An 18,165-nucleotide genomic window follows, 5' to 3' on the forward strand; every position below is an offset into this window, starting at 1 on the left:
TGGCAGTCGCTGCTGAAGGCACTTCCTTCTACAACATGTTTCCTACTTTGAAAGAGGTGAGGTAAAGCGGTATAATTGTTCTCTCACTAGTTTTAACCTGTCTGGTGCCTTTGACTTTCAGGGAATAAAATGAAATTCCTGTCTAAGAAATGATTAAGGAGCTCATTGACTGGACACATATTCAGCATATAGCAGAAAACCACACAATCCTGTGGGCCAGATCTATGAAAACCACCAAGGGCTGAAGAGGATGGAGGCACACCTGCAGCGGGGGTGTACAGATGACCGGTGGGGGAAAGCACGTGACCGTCCCAAAGAGAAAGGTGATGTTGGACTTGCGGGGCTGACCTGTTGCCGCTTTCCATTTAGTCCCTGCCTCCTTTGTAAATCGAAGCCAAGATCCTCACAAAGTGCCTGGTTTTGAGGCCCCCAAAGCAGTTGTCCCACAACAAATCTGCAGCACATTCCCTCAGAAACAGACCAGCACTCCGGGAACACCTTCTCCAACTTTGTGCAGATACTGATGTCTTAGGATGGAGCGGATGGCAGCCTTCTTACAAAGGATAGGCTAGAGAGAGGATGACCAGAGAGCTTTCTGTGAAGAAGAGTTTATATTCATTAATGTTTATTGTTATTTTCATTCTGTGTGTTTTTTTTTATTTTATTTTAAGACAGTACAACTTCTTTTAAATCAGGAGGCTTTGATTTAATTTATAGAATTTTTTTTTTTTTTTAGAAAAAACCTCTCAAAACAGAACTAAAGCAAAAGAAAAAAAAAATCAATTTGTTGTAAACTTATTTATGGGTGATACTGCCAACCTAGGGCTATCGGCCACTTTTTATGGAAAATGGAGTGCACCACTTAGACCAGAGGTAATACTGTAGTAGGGAGAATGGAAGCACAAGGATATGAGCAGGATTATGCTTGATGAAAAACGGTGTGAATCTGACTGATGTCAGGTTTATAAATACGGAATAATGACATTGGATCCAAAGAAAGTGGCATCGTGCCTGATTTACAAGATGGTAGATTTCATATTGTAAAAAGAGCTTCAGTGTGATTGGCTGCTGTAGTTTCAAAATGCCACTAGCGCTGTCCTAAACTTAAAGAAAACTAAAAACACATTAAATAAAATGATTTTCACAAAAGAAAAGAGTCCATGTGTTTTAATTACACCAATGTGCAATATTCAGTGCATTACTGTTCTTGAGCTTTATGCTGTACAGATAATTGTTATTATTAATGCTATAACACTACCAAAGGCAATTAATTTAAAGGAATTACTGGTATCACTCATAATGTTCGTAACCCTCTGCAGAGCTACTTCTGAAGTATAATTTGCCATAAAGCAACAGAAACTAAGATGAGGGATGTTGCCTTTCAAGCGATATACAAGCGTTTTATTGCTTCGAGTTTTAAAGTGAGAGGTAAGGCTTCCCTTTGCCTTTTGAACTTGTTCTAACACCACACATGGAATTCTCTAGATTCACATTTCGAACTCAAAACATTTATCGTGCATTTGCTGATGTCTCAATTTGCCAGTTTCTGGACACAAATTACTTGTGCTTGTCAGTGGATTTCCTGAATATGAGCATTCATTATACAACGGGAGACTGCACATACGCATCACTTTTCTTCCAGTACTGTCCTATGAAGTGCACACAGTGCAAATGCAGGAACTTAGTAGAATATCAGCAGGAGGTAACTGCTTACACCGCTCTGCTTTGCTGCTCACCCTGTCACATTTACCATGTTCAGTGTGACCTACAGCCTGTGGCAGCTTCCCAGTAAGACCAGTTGAAGTACAAATCTCACTGTGTCCGCTAGAGGTCTTCAAATGTCACTGAATTCAATCTTAAGAGAACAGTTTCTTCTACTCCACTACACTGTTCTGCCATTCACTATTTTGTACATCCAATATGGTACAGTATAGAGACACATTGTCTGAAGCCGCTTGTCCCAAGCGGGGTTGCGGCAAACCTGAGCCTAACCTGGCAACACGGGCGCAAGGCTGGAGGGGGAGGGCACACACCCAGGACGGGTCGCCAGTTCGTCACAAAGCACCCCAAGCGGGACTCGAACCCCAGACCCACCGGAGAGCAGGACCTGGCCAAGCCTGCTGCGCCACCACGCCCCCAGGTACAGTATACAATAATGTATAATATATGATATTATAACAATGTGTAAAATATGACATTAGGATATATAATGAAGTGTAAAATATATCAGAAGGATATAATAATACGCAAAACATGATATTGACAGTGTACATTAACTCAATATATTTGCGAGTCTGTTGGTAACTTGCTTGCTTTGTGCCTCCAAAGTCACTTACCCCTTAAAAGTTACAAACCACAAAAACTCGATAATACAGATATGCCTTGATTAATATGTGAGTGACATTCTGTAACATTACTGGATAAACCTTTTATATAAAAAAAAATAGTACTTAAGACTTTTCACCTTAATATTTTTATTAACTTTGAGCTATGTTAAAATAAAAAAAAAAGTTTAAATGAATGGTTAATAATAATAGTGACCAATCAGCTTTTGTCCTTTCTAAGAAGCTCCGATTTTCGACCCATTCATGCTGTAAAGACTGGAAACAAGTGGAATGAAGACGGTCCCACATACAAACGAGCTTTTCGGCTGCGTTTCAGCGCCTCCTATCGGCTAGCAGCGTAAATACAGCTCGCATTCACAGTTCACAGGTACACGAATGGTAAACAGACGAGCGAAGGAAATGCAACGGAAAATAAACAAGCTGTAAACCATTTAGTACCTTGGAAAATTCGTAACTCGTCCATTCCTGACGTGAGGAGTGTACAATAATAATGTGTGAAATAATGCAGTGTGAGATTTTGATTGTCGCACGCATTAATTTGTGAATATTTGGGTATATTAAGTTGTGTGAAATATGACATTAAGATATGCGATAATTTGTCATTTATGTAATTTAAGTAGCTTCAAAAACGGCATTCCAAACCGTACAGGACATAACGGAAACCTTTGCCTTTTAGTTTTATTCAGCAGTTCGGTAAACTGGGCGTCACGCAACGTCGTACACTGTACACATTTGTCAAATTTGAAGGAATTTTACACATGAGGAAAGCGGGTAATAACAGGGCGAAAGGGAAGAGCGGCTGATTACGTGCGTGTAACGGGGTGTGTAGCATTTCGGTGTAGAATTCTCTCAGACTGTTGGTCGTGAGACAGACAGGGCGCCGAATTCATGTGAGAAGTCCGTTACGCTACAGTGTGTAAACGGGGCAACAGTTCCGCTACACTCCCTGCGGCTGCCAGTTAGTTTTCATAAGTAGCTTTTTGTTTTCAGCGGAAAGTGCGTTATTGTATTCGCTCTCTCTCTCTCTCTCTCTCACTTACACAAACACATACACACACACGCGCGCGCTCGTTACGAATTATACTGCCATATGAAGCGGTGACAATCCCCATCCCCAGAGCTGTTTTTCTCCGTGTCCATTTCCTTTCTCCCCAGCCGAGGCGGTGTTTCTTTTCCTTTCCGGACCCCAGGCCGTCTCTCCCTGCCTCCCTCCCTCCCTCCCTCCCCTCGGACCCGCGCGCGCGGCTTCATTACGCGCTGCCTCGCTCTGTCCCGCGGCGCTCTCTCTCGCTCCGAGACGAGTCCGGCCTTCCTGTCATACCTCTCCCCATTCCTGGGATTCCAGCCGCGGGGCCGCCGCTTCTGCGCCTCTTCTCCGAGTCCTTGAAGAATCCCACGCGAAGCCCCCCGTGTTCCCTCGTGTCCCCCGTCCCGTGTCGGGCGCTGGGCTCCGACTCCACACAGGTGGGTTTCGCGCACGACGTCCTACTCTCCGTTTATTGATGTGTTTCGCCTTCACGTTCATGACATGTATCGCCGTGTTTCGTCTCTCCGCGCAGCCTAAACGCACAACTGTAGAGACGAACCCTCTGTAAGACACCCAACACACACTTTAAGTTTAACATACACTCTAACGCACTTCAACACGCAGTTATCGCGACTGTACCGCACTTTACACGGCGCTGCAACACACACTCTGACCTCATTCGCACCGCACGATCGATCCCGTTGTGTTTTTCTTTTTTTTTTTTTTTGCCGAGTTTCCCTCCTTCCCGCGTGTCTTTTTCCACGCAAGCGAGCGGAACATGTTTGGAATTGCGGACGTTTTTTGCCGAATTCCTGCGGTCTTCGAAGCCGAAGCGCTTCGCGGCGGAACTTTTGAGGGAAACTCGCGCGCGTGAAACAGAAGAGGAGCGCGCGCGCACACGTGCCACAATTCCGTTATTATTATTATTAGTAGTAGTAGTAGTAGTAGTAATTATTTATAACAGTTATTACTACTGTTTTGCGCGTTTCTCCGTCTTTGCTGTTCAAGTTCCGCAGCAGGTGGAGTGAAACTTTCTCTCCTCTTGGCAACTTGGCTTGTTTTTGACGGCAACATTTGAGAAGGATGAATAATAATAATACTGAGCCATAAACTGATCATGTTAATGGTGAAGTTGTAGAGATTGAATTCGTTTGCAGGAAGGACATTCCGCTTTACACAAGCAAGGTAATGCCGTTTACGTGACACAGTGCCGTTATTTACACAAGTTTTCCAGTCTGCGATTTTATTATTTGCTTGAAAACCGTTACGTTACGGCCGCCACGTCGATTCAAAAACGTTTTAAAACGTGCTTTTTCTATTGCCGCTGTGTTATGGTTATTATATATTGCTATTACATGTAGTTCTCTAAATAATACTACTAGAAAAAAAAAAAAAACTGTTACAATAATGATAGTGACACTTGCTATCCCCCCTTTCATTTTATTTATACCTTTATTCATACGTAGTGTTAAATTAAATGTTAAATATGGAAATATTTCCAGATTATTTCAAACTGCCGAGTTTACAAAAACCCACCGTTATTCTCAGAGTTTTGGAGTTTATTTTGTTCTTTACTCTCCCTGTTTTCCCCACTCATGTAATGCTGCCTACTGGTAGGAAAATAAGGCCCTTGTTATCTGGCAGGCTTTATGGGCAAATTAATGCAATTCCCTGGCAAATTTAGCTTAATTGTAAGTTATATTTAATGTGTTCAGTGTGAAATAGCCGGGTGTCCTCCTGGCTCAGGATTTCAGCACGAGAAGCACGCCAAGCTCAGCGACTACAGATGTGCAGATAATTGGGATTCTCCGAGTCTTTGTGTTGCACTGTTCTGTCACATCACACATGGCGATACCTGTCAGTGTAGCTGCAGCGTGTTTGTCAGTGTGTCCTGTTCTCTGGGTTATGAAGGAGGGTATTCCTGGTTACCTCCTCGATACGTGCGCGTCTGCCGGCCTGCTCGTCACCCTGCTGGTGTTCTTATTCGGGATGTCTGCGTGGTCAGACTGCCTCTGTGTGTGTGTGTGTGTGCAGGAGTTGGGGGTGATTGAGAGTTGGAACAGGTGGAATGGTGAAGCAGGGCTGCTCCACCTCATGCAGCTGCTCAGGTACTTCCTGAGATGCTGTCAGTAAGAGGATATTTTTTTTCGCCAGTTGATTGTTTTTCTCTTCACCTGCCACTCCAAAGCCCTTATCCTAACCTTTTGACAGAGCCTCAGCGTAGACAGAATATCCCTTAAAGACAACATAGCCCGTGGTGCCGCGGCAGGTTCAGCTGGTGCCCAGTGGGTCTGGGGTTCGAGCCCTGCTTGGGGTGCCTTGCGATGGACCGGCGTCCCATCCTGGATGTGTCCCCCCCCCCGCCTTTGGCCTTGCGCCCTGTATTGCCGGGTAAGGCTCTGGCTCGCCGCGAACCCCCCCGCTCAGGACAAGCGGTTATTGACGATGGATGGACAACATGCCTGAGGAAATCTGTGCACTGTTTCAAAAAGGGCAACACATTCTGAAGTCTACCCTCTGCATTACGGCCATTAAATAGTCAGTTTGCAAAAGTATTCAGACCCTGCAAGTATCTTCACATGTTGCTGGATCAGAGATGATAGTCAAGTTTTTGTCCACTTTAGTATTTGTATTGTACACTCACATGCAACAACAGAAAATATTTGAAGCCAAAATAATTTAATTCACTATAGCAAAGATTAAAATTGAGATGCTATGAGTACATAAATATTCGGACCCAACACCTTAATATTTGACAAAGCCATTTTTTTTCACTTTAATATTAAGGGCATTGAGTCTATTGAGATAGGTGTCTAGCAGCTTAGCACACTGATTATGGAGTGATGTTTGACCACCCCTCTTCACAGATTTGCTCAAACTCATGCAAGTTCCTTTGGCAGTGCTTTAGGACTGCAGTTTTTGAAGCATGCCACAGATTCTCAGAGGGGTTGAGGTTGGGACTTTGACTGGCCCACTCCATTTTGCTCCTTGGGGTCACTGTCTTGCTGAAAAATACTACTGAGAACCTTCCTCCCGAGCTACTTCCTGCTGAGCTTTGGTTGTTTGTAGCCTCAAACAAGTTCTCTTGTAGCGCTTCCCCATGGTGTGTGCCATCCATCATTCCTTCAGTACTGACAAGTGTTTCGATCCCTTCTGATGAGAAGTATCCCCACAGCATAACTCTGCCACCACCACACTCCACTGTAGTGATGGTGTTTTTTGGAGCATATGCACTGTTACCTTTTTGACACAAAAAGCCTTCTGAATTATGGCCAGAAAGCATGTTTCCATGTTGGTCAACAGTGTAGCTAAACGTGTACCTCAGTGTTGGTGTCATCAGACTATCATCTCTTCTCTCACATCTTAGCTGTATCACCTTGATGCCTTGACAACGTTCTTCTTCAGTAAGGGATTTTCTCTTGCCAGTTTTCCATACAGGTCAGAATTATGCAGGGCTCCTGATATAGTTCAGTGATGCACCTTAATTGCACACCCTGTGGCTTTTTCAGAGTTATCTTTGGCTCCTTAGTTGTAACAAGCCACGTTATCTAAGTGATGAATTCTGAGGGATGCCTTTTCCAAGGCAGCATCTGAGTGTTTTAATACACCTTCCACTTCTTGATTATTCAGCCAGCAGTGCTCACTGGGATATCCATACTTTCAGATATTGTTTTGTGCCCTTTTCCCTTCTCTACGGTTTGTATAACTCTGTCTCTGACTCCCTCCGAATGTTCTTCGGTTTTCGTTTTCATGTTTTTTTCTTTCACATTCATGGCTTGAGAGAGGACCGCTGTTTCTTCACTGTTTCTTCACCAGTTCCTTCAGTGGTGCATGCTCAGTCAGTTGTTATCCAGACAGGTGTCCACATTAGGGAAGCATCTTTCACTTGTGCTCTTTAAGCTATTTGAATACAAGATGTGAATATTTATGCAAGCTGCGTATTTCCATTTTAGCTTTTGATTACAATATTTGCAGAGTAATGTAATTTTTGCTTTTCAGTATTTAATATTTAATTTAAATGTTTGAGGATGTAACTGTACAGTAAAAATCCTAATAGGGCAGATAGGTGATCATTTTATTTGTAATGCAGTATCATTTGAGAAGAGTGCTATTTGTGTTTCACACTTCAGTGCTCTGACTTTCCCGGCTGCTCTGCTCTTGTATAACTGTAAACGTGCCTGTTATTGTGATCTACGTGCAGTCTGGTGGGTTTTTTAAGCCCTGTTAGTGTGTCAGAGAGCATCTCTGGGTCTTAGAGGACTGAGGGGAAATCACCGTGGTCATCCCGCATGTTTTCAGCCCAGCGTCATTAACTCAGGGAACCGCGTCCAAAAATACTGCATTTCAACTAATTTTGCCATTGGTATAGTGTGTTGACTGTACCATACAGGCTCCCTTTCCTGCTGTTTTTGTATTAATGTTGTTGATGTTTTTTCTTCTTATTTTTCAGCTCATCCAATAACCTGGAACAAAAACAAGTCGTCTTGTAGTGGACCACTGCATGAGGGTTCAGGGAACATTTTCCAGTTTTTCCCACATTTGGGAACTGGGGTTTTCAGTTTTCTAACTCTTCTGAAAAGTCATCAGAATGGTACTTTGTGACAACTTGTTTATTAGAATGTTGCGTTGGAAAAATTTGATTGATTAATAATGGATTTTACAGGAGAACAAAGTGTTTTTTTCACTGCACAGCTAGACTGAAGTTACTATAAGGCTCCTCTCGCTTCCCCCCAGGAACAGCCAGGCTGGTGTACAGACTCCTCCCGTTTTGGGAAAGATCGGGGAGGTTGTTTCTGACTTTTGGGGGCACAGGGTTTGGCAGCTGTGAAAGGGCCTCCCAGTAACAGTAATAAGGCAGAGCATCATGTGTCCCGCAGGGCCGCTGAGATCCAGGCTGCACAGCACACACACCATGCGGGGAAGTCATTAGGTTAACCTGTGGCTCCCACACATTCCCAAAATGTTCTTGTGTTTGTGAAAGCATGGAGGAAAAGATAGATTTCTTGTCTGCAGAGATTTTTTTACTTCCGAGTCCCTAGCTCTAAAAAAAAAATTGTTTGCTTCCTTGTTTGTTTCCTGCTTCTGAATCCAGGGCCTTGATTTTGAAATCTCCGGCAGGGTCTGGTTTGGGGCGATTGGTACGGAGAGCCATACAATTCCAAACGATCCGTTTCCACACCGTGCTATGTTGACCCCTGTGGTGCCCCTGGGGCCCGGTCAGAGTGAGGGCCAGCTTCTGGGAAAAAAGGTGGGGCAATACAGCTGTTGTTTTCCTGGGCCCTTGTGGAGATGAGGGGCCAGCTGAGTGTCTCTTGGGGTCCTGACCACAACACCAGCTGAGGGGGATTATGTAGCCCCCTGACCGGTGATGAGGGAGGCCAGTGCTGGCACTGCCAAGAGGGTTTGGGAGAAGTGCTGTGGAATTAAGGGCTCAGATCAATTAACTCCACTGGATGTTAGCGAAGAAGCCAGAGAATGTAATGCTTTACAGTTCACGTCCACAGTAACTGTTACAGTATGGGTTCTTCTAACACAATTCCTTCTTCCACAACTAAAGGAGACCAAGAGTAAGAGGCGTCATTTCAGTGACGAAATTCAACACTTCCTGTTGTGGAAAGGAAGCATTCAAGAAGCGTCTCAAAACACGTCTCTCTCTCTCAATCCACTTCTCTCCTGATCTCCTGACAGCTCCATAGATTTTGATCTCACCGTTTGTCCTGATTGTCCTTCGATCTCCTGTCTGACTCAGTTCTAGAGGTATCTGACTGAGTACTAACAAAAACTGCGGTCTCAAACAAGCTTTGCTTTGTCTCGATCTGAAGTTCTTCATCTAGATGAATGAATGTGAAAGTAAATGTAGTGAACTGCTGCTACTGTGTGTGTGCATCTTAAAAATGTGAACATTTACATTTATTTAGCGGACGCTTTTCTCCAAAGTGACTTACAATGGATACTATGTAGCGTTACCAGCCCACACACCTTATTCACCAAGGTGACTTACACTGCTAGATACACTATTTACACTAGGTCACTCATCCATACATCAGTGCAACACACTCTCTCTGTCACTTACACACTATTGGTGAATCTGAGCAGTATGTCTGTGGAAGGAAACCCACACAGACACGGGGAGAACATGCAAACTCCACACAGACTGAGCGGGGATCGAACCCATGTCCTCCCGCACCACCCAGGTGGTGTGAGAGAGCGCTAATTTATTTGTGTTGTTCTCCAAAGGGATGTACAACATGTACTTCCAAAGGGAAGTACATTTCACCAAGAGATGGAGACATACAGCTGCAGACCTGTGATTTTTTAAGTACAGTCAGTTAGTCCAGTTGCACCATCTTTACCAGGGTACATTACACAAGTAGCTCCCCATAGAATTGATGGGGATTTTTTTATGACAGAGAATGTCTGGAAAGTTTATGGGGGATATGGGAAATGTGGACAGAAGTGGGTCTGAAGGAAATTTGTTTTGAGACCTTTCCTGAATGCTGTGATGGATTCAGTAGTTGTGCATGAGAGAGGAAGCTCATTCCCCCACGTTGGTTTGGTGTAGTGGTCATCAACATGATCTTCTTGAATATCCGGTTGTATCGATGAGTAGAAATAATAGTTGTTTTGAAAGCATGGTGTGAATAAGGAGAAAAAAAAAATCAGTTGTAGGATCTTAGTTATTGCTGCTTTTAAACATAAAATGCAAAGCCACTGGAGTGAAAGGTGGCCTTGACGTTATTGTGATGTGGCTGCGAAAATCACAAGCATGCTGATGGAAGCCCCTGCAGATGCAGCGCGGCGCTGCAGTTTCCTCTCGGACGCGCCACTTCGGCCACACCTGTGTCCTTCACCGATAGGTTTCACCTTTATTTTGTCGGACAAAACGCAGTCAGGACAGCGGAATGTGAAAACCAAATTCAGGGGTCGAACGGTTGATAGGTCGAGTGGTTTCCCCATTGTCCCTGTCCCTGGTAGGGTGCAGAATGCAGACCTTCAAGAACACAGCCGTTCTGGTCGCAATACACGAATCGCACGTAGCTGACAAACTATTTGTTTTGGTTGTTTGCGGACTTATCCATAACCACAACCACAAATGACCATGTTTATGAGCAGTGTATTCCATGATTACTAGGAGTGTAGTAGACACAGGCTGTATTGAATTTCCTGCAGTGCTACTTTGATGAAATCAATATGTTTGTGCTCCACAAAGTGAAATATATGTCTGCCGCTGCGGTGCTATGGGAAGTCCAGGGCCTCGGCGAGCTCTCCGCTGAAGGGAGGACCGGCCGCGAGAGCCGGGTTAGCACCTTTCCGTGGGATCTGAATGGACTCGTTGTCCAGTGTCCGCGCGTGCGTGGCGCGCGTGTGTGTTTGTGCGTGTGAGCTGGCCGCGAGGCTCACTGCCGCCATGGTGGGTCGGTTCTTACGGGAAGCCGTGCGGCGCTTTGGAGGAAGAGAGCGGGGTGGGGGCGGCGATCGGAGATTGTTCCTTGGGCTCGCGCGGTGACACGCGGTGAGTCACAGCGATGCCCCTTCCCTCCCGGCCCTCCTGTTAACCCCTTCGCTTCCGGGCCGGGTGAATCCCTCAAACACTGTCCGAGACGCAGAGGGAGCCAAAATCGCAGTTTTGCTGCTGCGCACCTGGCAGCACAGTAATTAACGCGATGGGCTTGAGGCGGCAACCTCTAGGTTACGAGTCCCGATCCGAGCTCCGCTACCGTACCCTCGGGAAAGGTACTCGAACTGCTAGAGAAAACACTGAGATTTACAAATAGACGAAGGAGCGGGTTACTCTTGATTAAAGCACCTGTTAAGCGAAGAAATAATAATCGTCGTAATTCCACGCTTCTCTATCAGCTTCCGAGGTCTGATATCCACTTTAATACGTTTATCAGTTTGTTTACTCAGTAACTCCAAGGCAGCGTGCTGTTTGCCTCCCTCTTGTTAATCTGATATCTAAGCAGAGATGATTTTTTTCCAAGTGGGATTAACACATTCTCTCCAGGCCTTGCGGCAGCACACGTTGCTCCGGGTTCCGTCTGCAACGGCAGACGCAAAGTCTTGCGTGACTTCAGCTCAACTGAGTAAGCGTCTGCTTTCTACAGGGGTACCCAGCTGCGCAGCCCCCCCTCCCCCTCCCCCCCCTCCCGGCATCGCCCCCCGGACCCCCGGCCTCCACCACGTCTGCAGAGTGGGATCCGGCCCCCTCGCCGGGGGGCGCCAGCGAGGAGCTGAGCGAGCCGCTGGACAAGCCTCTGGAGAACGATGCGGAAGGAGTGTGGAGCCCCGACATCGAGCAAAGCTTCCAGGAGGCGCTGGCCATTTACCCACCCTGTGGCCGTCGCAAGATCATCCTCTCCGATGAGGGCAAGATGTACGGTATGTGTGCAGTTTCACTCCTGTCACCCACTGTTCCTCCACTGTTCCTCCACTCTGGATGTCTCTCCAGGCCTTAAACCCAAACCCCCAGCTCCCTGCCCTCCATGAGCCCCTGGCTTTGCACACACCCCCCCCCCCCCCCCCATTTGCTGCCATGCTGCCCCTGAAATTGTGCTCCATACTACAAGTAGCAGCTGCACGGCCTGTGAAAAATGAAGCGCGTGTCCCCGTCTCGCTATTTTAGCATTTCACGAACACGGTCAGCAATGACACAAAGCAAAAGCACTCGGAAAAACAGCAGCCTCAACTTTGAGATTAAAAGCTCATTCTTTATCAGGTTTTTCCTCTCAGTTTCTTTTGTCCTTAAAGGAATTTCAGAAGAGAAACATTTAGCATTGAGAGGAACAAAACTGATTTTTTTTTTTTTTTCTTTAAAGGCTAGAGTTAAAATAATTGAAATTTTTATTTGCTTATTTTTGTGTTCCATGGCATTCTTCTCCAGTGGTGATTATACATGGATGCAGTACACAGCCAGTGGTGTTTGTAATGAAAGGCAGATAATGAAGTGGCACATAGCAAATAGTATGCTCATAATAGTTCTAATTATTATAGTTGGGGCAGCAGATTGTGTAGCGGTTAAAGCCGTTGCCTTTGCATTTAAAGGGCCCCGGGTTTGAATCCCTTCCTGCTGTAACATCGATTGAGGAACCTACCCTGAAAATTGCTCCAGTAAAAATAATAATGAATAGTTAATAAAGTAGTAAACAGAACATTGCAAGTTGCTTTTGGAAAAGCATCTACTAAATGGACAAGTGTGATATGTACGCCGGTTTCGATGTGCGTCAAGTTTAATCCTGATGCCCAGAAGCAGGGAATTGTGGGATTTTCTCTGTGTCGGTCACGAATACTAGTCTGGAGCCCCCCTTTTACACCACCTGCTGTACCATGCAGTACTGTGTCTAAGGGCTGATTGGCCCCCGCTCAGGGCACACGGGCTATCAGGGTGTGGGGGTGAGTTGTCAGTTCGCCAGGAATAGCATGTGGTTGGACGTGGGTTCAAGGCTGCTGGGGCTGTAACTGAACACCAGAATAGACGTTTACCCTTTGAGCAGTTGAGAGGCGGGGGAAACAAATAAACACCAAGGTACTGGTGGAGTCTTGTGCTGTTTTGGAGCGGGGGGGTTTGCTGGTGATGGGGGGGGGGTCCGGGGAGAGGGTCGGCCTCGGCCGCGCACCTGTCTCTGTTGTGTGTCTCTCTCCATTCCCTGCTATTTCTGTGCTTTATCAGCCACACCTCACGCCTGCTGTCCGTCACCCGGTCTGGGTGCAGACTGTCTTTCAGTTCACCTCCAGTGGCTCGCCGGTTCGGCCCTTTCGGCTCGAGAAGACCCCCACCCCACCCCGTGTCTCACGTGCTGCCGAAAGAATCGAACCGTTCTGAACAAAGTCTGCGGAGGTACAACAAGGTCCTTTTTTTCCCGTCACACACGAAGAAAGTTCTGACAGGATGAAATAAAAGACTGGAAAGCTCACGTTATGGCTGTAGTAACAGCTGTTTCCGATGCGCTGAACTTCGGCGTTTCTCCGTTTCTCGACGGTTTTCCTTTAACTCACGACAGAAGTGCAGGTTTCGGCGAATGTTTCAGTCGTGCATGTTCGCAACATCCGTGTGTTCTTACGGGCTGCGTTTCGGCCCGAACGCCCGTCATTGTAACGGCCCGAACGCCGGTCATGGGTTCCTTTGGTTGGACAGCGTCATAGGCGCCGCGGGACGTATTATTGTAGGTATCACGCTCTCCGGCACGGCGGTCTAAAGGCGTGCCTGTAGGGAAACTGCTTCCGACTGCCGTGACTTCTATTCAGCGAAATGCTGAACAAAGGGCTCTTGTGTGTCATAAAATGTGATAAAACATTAGATCATGAAGAGAGGTTTGCCTGGGACTGCATTTTCGATCAGTAAGTCAGTAAGAGTGTTTAATGTCACGTCAAACAAATAGCAGTGTTACATGTGCTGCTGGGTTTATTCGGAAATATGGTATATTTTGAAATGACTGCGCTGGACACGGAATGGGAACATGAATGTTACCCACTCCTTTCATCGATTAAAGGATTTGATACATGTACATATTTTAAAGGTTTTCTCAATGCCTACTGTGTGCTTAATGTGCAGTTTTAATATCTCTTCATTGAATAACAAAGAATTGCGTAACACCTGCGTCGGGCCTATAGCTCGAAAACTGATGGGATAAACTGCACCGCACACCTAAAAAATCTGCACGATCTTCCAGACATCACTTCTGAGTTGAGCAAGTTATTTACCCTAAATTGCCGCAGTAAAATTACCTGTTTAAATGGGTAAATAATCGTAAGTGGCTTTAGAGAAAAGAATGAGCTAAATGAAGAATAATGAGCTCGTAGCGTAGTGCTTAGAGCTGCTGCCTTTGGAGGTTTGAATCCCACCTCCAGCTGTAGTAGCCTTGAGCAAGGTACATACCCGAAATTTCTCCAGTAAAATTACCCACCCGTATAAATGGGTAAATAGTTATGAGCTGCTTTAGAGAAAAGCATCAACTGAATGGGCAAATATAAGCTGTGATGGACTGTAAGAAGTGTTAGAATTTCACAGAGTCTTAAGCGTGACCTCAGATTCTGCAGTTTTAAGAATTATTCAGTAATAATTTAGTTATTCTTATTTAAAGCAACAGTTAATCTATGTATATGATGGGATATTAAACAGGGTTATTTGCGGTCAAATCCCTTGATCCCGCAGAAGGATTTTCTCAAGACTCAACACTGTTCTGTGCTCTTAACCGCTCATTTTGTTTGCGGTCTCTTGCGTTGGATGAAGCCAGGTGAATGCAGGTGGGCTGTAACTGGGCTGACATCGCTAACAGTTCTTGAGGCTCTAAGGAGACGCACCGTGAGAGTAAATACCAAAGGAGGACATGGGAATTCTTCCGAGGCTCCATACCTAGGGTCAGATGCGGGGCGTTGAAACCTCAGCCCTGTTCTGCAACCGGACCCTTAACCGTGACCTTCCCTCACCGATATGATTAGCAGCGGAACTTCGAGGAAGTGCAGCAGGTTTTCTGATGATGAGCTCGACTCTGTCAGGTTTTGGTTCACCTCCCATAGGTTTGCTTGTGAAGTCTTGGCTTGGCTCAGCTGGCTGGAGAGCGAGCGGCCTTAAAGACCACAACTTTAGTTCAAGGTCCCCTTGAAAACTGACATTAGTGTAAATGTCAAAACTTATTTTTTGTCGTAAACTTACAATTATATGCCCTTTTATACAGCTGGGTAATTTTACCAGAGCAATTTAGGATAAGTACCCTGCTCAGTGGTCCTACAGCTGGAGGTGGGATTCAGACCTGTAACTTTTGGATCTGAAAACAGCAGCTCAAACCACTACACTGCCAGCTGTTTCCTCACTCGGAGAACCATGCGAGTGGTCGCCGTGTGTCCATTTGGACCGAGCGGCGCTGAACCGTACCTTATTCATACTGGTAGCAACAAATGAAAGGGTTAGAAACCCTACAGTGTTAGTGTGTTGTGGTGGTTTGAGTCAGCATGCTGTCACCCTGGTGCAGAGGGGTTGCGGAGAACTGGGGTGACTCAAGGCCCTCCTGTCGGTATCTGTGGAGAAATCTCACGCAGCCAATACATTCCTCTCCGTTGAATGAGCTCTGCTGTGAGTCGAGAGCAGTGTGGGGGGAGGCCGTATGGACGGCAGATGTGTTTGTGCTCCGGTTGAGATGCTGACCAGGACCCTGCTGGCTCTCGGACCTCTCGCTGTTGGGCCTTCGTTCGGTGTGAGAGCGGAAGAGCAGAGGCCCGTGCTGCTGCGAAGCGGATGCAGACCAAGTGTGTTTCACTCTGACGTGCTGTTGGCTAAAGGGAAGGTGGTGTGTGTGTGTGTTTTCCGTGACAGTCTTTGCACCGGGAGCCTCGGACAGTGAAACACACGCATGCGCCGTGGGACGGCGGTCACCTCGCAGGCATGCGAGGAATGCGCGGAGAGGATGGGGCGGGCTGTCTCGGGGGGTGGACTCTTGTGCAAGGCTATATGGGTGAAGGAGCAGATTTATAGCAGTTGGGACTCGAGAGCCTTGAGCCTTCGCATGAGAACACCTGGACCCCAACAATCCCCTCCCCTCACAAGCCCCTGCTGACCTTTTTCCAACCCTGGCCAGGGGATGCGAAGGCTCCGGCGGGTGGGTGGGGGCCTGCAGGCAGGGGTTGGGTTTGAGGAAGGGGTTCCAGATGGTCCTGGCCAGACGTGTTCCCAGGAAGACTATCAGTTTCGCCAGAATAGGGCTCCTCTGGATGTATCCCAGTGGACACGATGAGCTCATCACTGCGTGAGCCCCTTTCTCTGCCCACAGCACGTATCTGGGGGTATTTTTACCCCCCACCACCATGACCACCACCACTATTGTAAGAATTACATGACACAGTTTATAGAGACGTAAGGAAAGAGACGATCTGCCGGGTCGTGGAAAGTCCTCGGCATCACACTCCAGTGGGCCTCCCCTCTCAGTGACCCTTGAGGAAGAGGACAAACATGAGGGGCATTTCAGATGTGAAGAATGTGGTGGGATGCACAGGAGCTTCTGGCCTGGATGTGGTCTGCAGGAAGATGGATGAGATGGTCTTCGTGGAGAGAAGGGCATTTGCTTGAGTCGCTGTTTTTAACGACCCAAGTGAACGCTGTGAAGAAGTGAAATGTATATCGCCCACGTCATTGGCTGTCGGGACAGGAGGTGATGTGGTCCAGGTCCTGCAGCTCCACGGTCTGGTCCTACAGCAAAGAAATGCACGGTTCCAGCTGATGGGAGTAGACAGTAGGTTTATCATTCTTCAAGTACCCAGTGTTCCCATTCGAGGTCTTGTATTTCGGACACCAAACCCTACGTTCACTGTTCTCAAGAGGGGTTCGTGGAAATGATGTGTGACCCAGTGCCCCTGAGTAGGACTCGACAGCCGTTGCCCTCAAAGACTTCGGGGGCTCTCTGGTAAAAATGAATGCGATCACTTTTATTGCATTGTAACCCCTTCCCCCCTCAGGGCACCCTTTCCTGGGTCAAGCACGGTTGCGGTCACGTTCTCTGACCCTGACGCCATTTCTTTCAGTAGCTCTCCTTTACGTCTTGGGTCTTAACACAACCGTCGTGATGGAACTTGGGGACGGAGACAGATCGAGGGTCCGATTTCATCACCCCCCCCAGCCATTCCACTTGGCCCCCTCCTTAGGCACATGACCGTCACACGGAGGCCTCTGCCCTGTAACTGGACTCCTGGAGCAAGAACGAGAGTGAGATTTACTGTGGGCGCAAAGGCATATTCTATAAACATTGACACTTGGGGCAGCTGGTGGCGGCGCTCAGCTGGCCAACGGTCCCTCTTCACCCCGGCCCGCCCCCCCCCCCCCCATCAGGACCCGTTCACCTGCTCTGCCACTGTGACCCATCTGTCATCAGCACCACTCCCCACTGGGAACCCCGACACACACACGCACACACGGGCAGTCACTCACACACAGCCACGCGCACCCTTCCCGGCACCGTCTGCTGTGCCAGGCTGGTACACGCTAACTGCTAGCTGGCAGATCCCTCGTGTCCATGCTGATCCAGATGTTGAACATGTGGGAGATGCACAGCAACGCTGTTCGCACAGCACAAAGCGCTCAGCGCTCCGTACATGACCAGCCGCGGCCAAAAGTTCAGCTGCTGTTTCTGACTGGTTTCTCAGCGGGTAGCGATGGTGTCTCACAGTATCTGGGATGGGAGTTTGGATATAGGTTTAAGTCTGCATCAGTATATGTGGAGTTTGCATGTTCTTAACACCTTTGTGTGGATTTCGCCCATGTCCTCTGGGTTCCTCGCACAGTCTAAAGATGTGTTTTAGGTTCAATTTTGACTGCAAATTGTGCTTTGTTCACACGCTTGTGCATGTGTGTTTGTGTGTGTGTGTGTGTTTTATTGCTCTGCTGTGTAAATGGGTGAATGATTGTAGGGAGTTTACTGTAGTGTATCTAGCAGTGTAAGTCACCTTGGACAAAGGGTAGTTATTAATTACATGTCACACTCCTGAATAGTGTCTCATAACTACAGCAGCACTCAATAGGGCAGCTGGTAGTGTAGTGATCAACGTGGCTACCTTTAGACCCGAATGTTGCAGGTTTGAAACCCGCTTCGGCTGTAGTACCCTTGAGTAAGGCCCTTACCCTAAATTGCCCAAGTGAAATTCCTCAGATGGGTAAATGATTATAAGTAGCTTAATATTATAAGTTGTTTTGGAGAAAAGCATCAGATAAATAAATGCAACTTTTTTCTGTGTCTACCTGTGATTTGGACAAAACCTACCTTGTGGATTTATTAAGAAGAATCCATCGGCAGATCTTCACACAAAGCAGAG

The 18,165-nt window shown here is 46.9% G+C and overlaps 2 protein-coding genes across 2 annotated transcripts in view; both read left to right on the top strand.

Annotated features, from left to right (window-relative positions):
- Window positions 1-1,087, top strand: part of LOC108931565 (DENN domain-containing protein 2A-like) — a 32,288-nt gene extending 31,201 nt beyond the window's left edge. Inside the window, exon 20 of the mRNA XM_018747411.2 lies at window positions 122-1,087. Coding sequence (XP_018602927.2) covers window positions 122-153 — 32 coding nt within the window. The 3' untranslated portion in view covers window positions 154-1,087. The remainder of the gene's footprint in view (window positions 1-121) is intronic.
- Window positions 979-18,165, top strand: part of LOC108931409 (transcriptional enhancer factor TEF-3-like) — a 30,202-nt gene continuing 13,015 nt past the window's right edge. Inside the window, exons 1-3 of the mRNA XM_018747161.2 lie at window positions 979-1,026; window positions 3,336-3,809; window positions 11,478-11,751. Of these exons, the coding sequence (XP_018602677.2) occupies window positions 979-1,026; window positions 3,336-3,809; window positions 11,478-11,751 (796 nt within the window). The remainder of the gene's footprint in view (window positions 1,027-3,335; window positions 3,810-11,477; window positions 11,752-18,165) is intronic.

The sequence above is a fragment of the Scleropages formosus genome, chromosome 2 (genome assembly GCF_900964775.1).
Source record: "Scleropages formosus chromosome 2, fSclFor1.1, whole genome shotgun sequence".
NCBI classification, from domain to species: Eukaryota; Metazoa; Chordata; class Actinopteri; order Osteoglossiformes; family Osteoglossidae; genus Scleropages; species Scleropages formosus.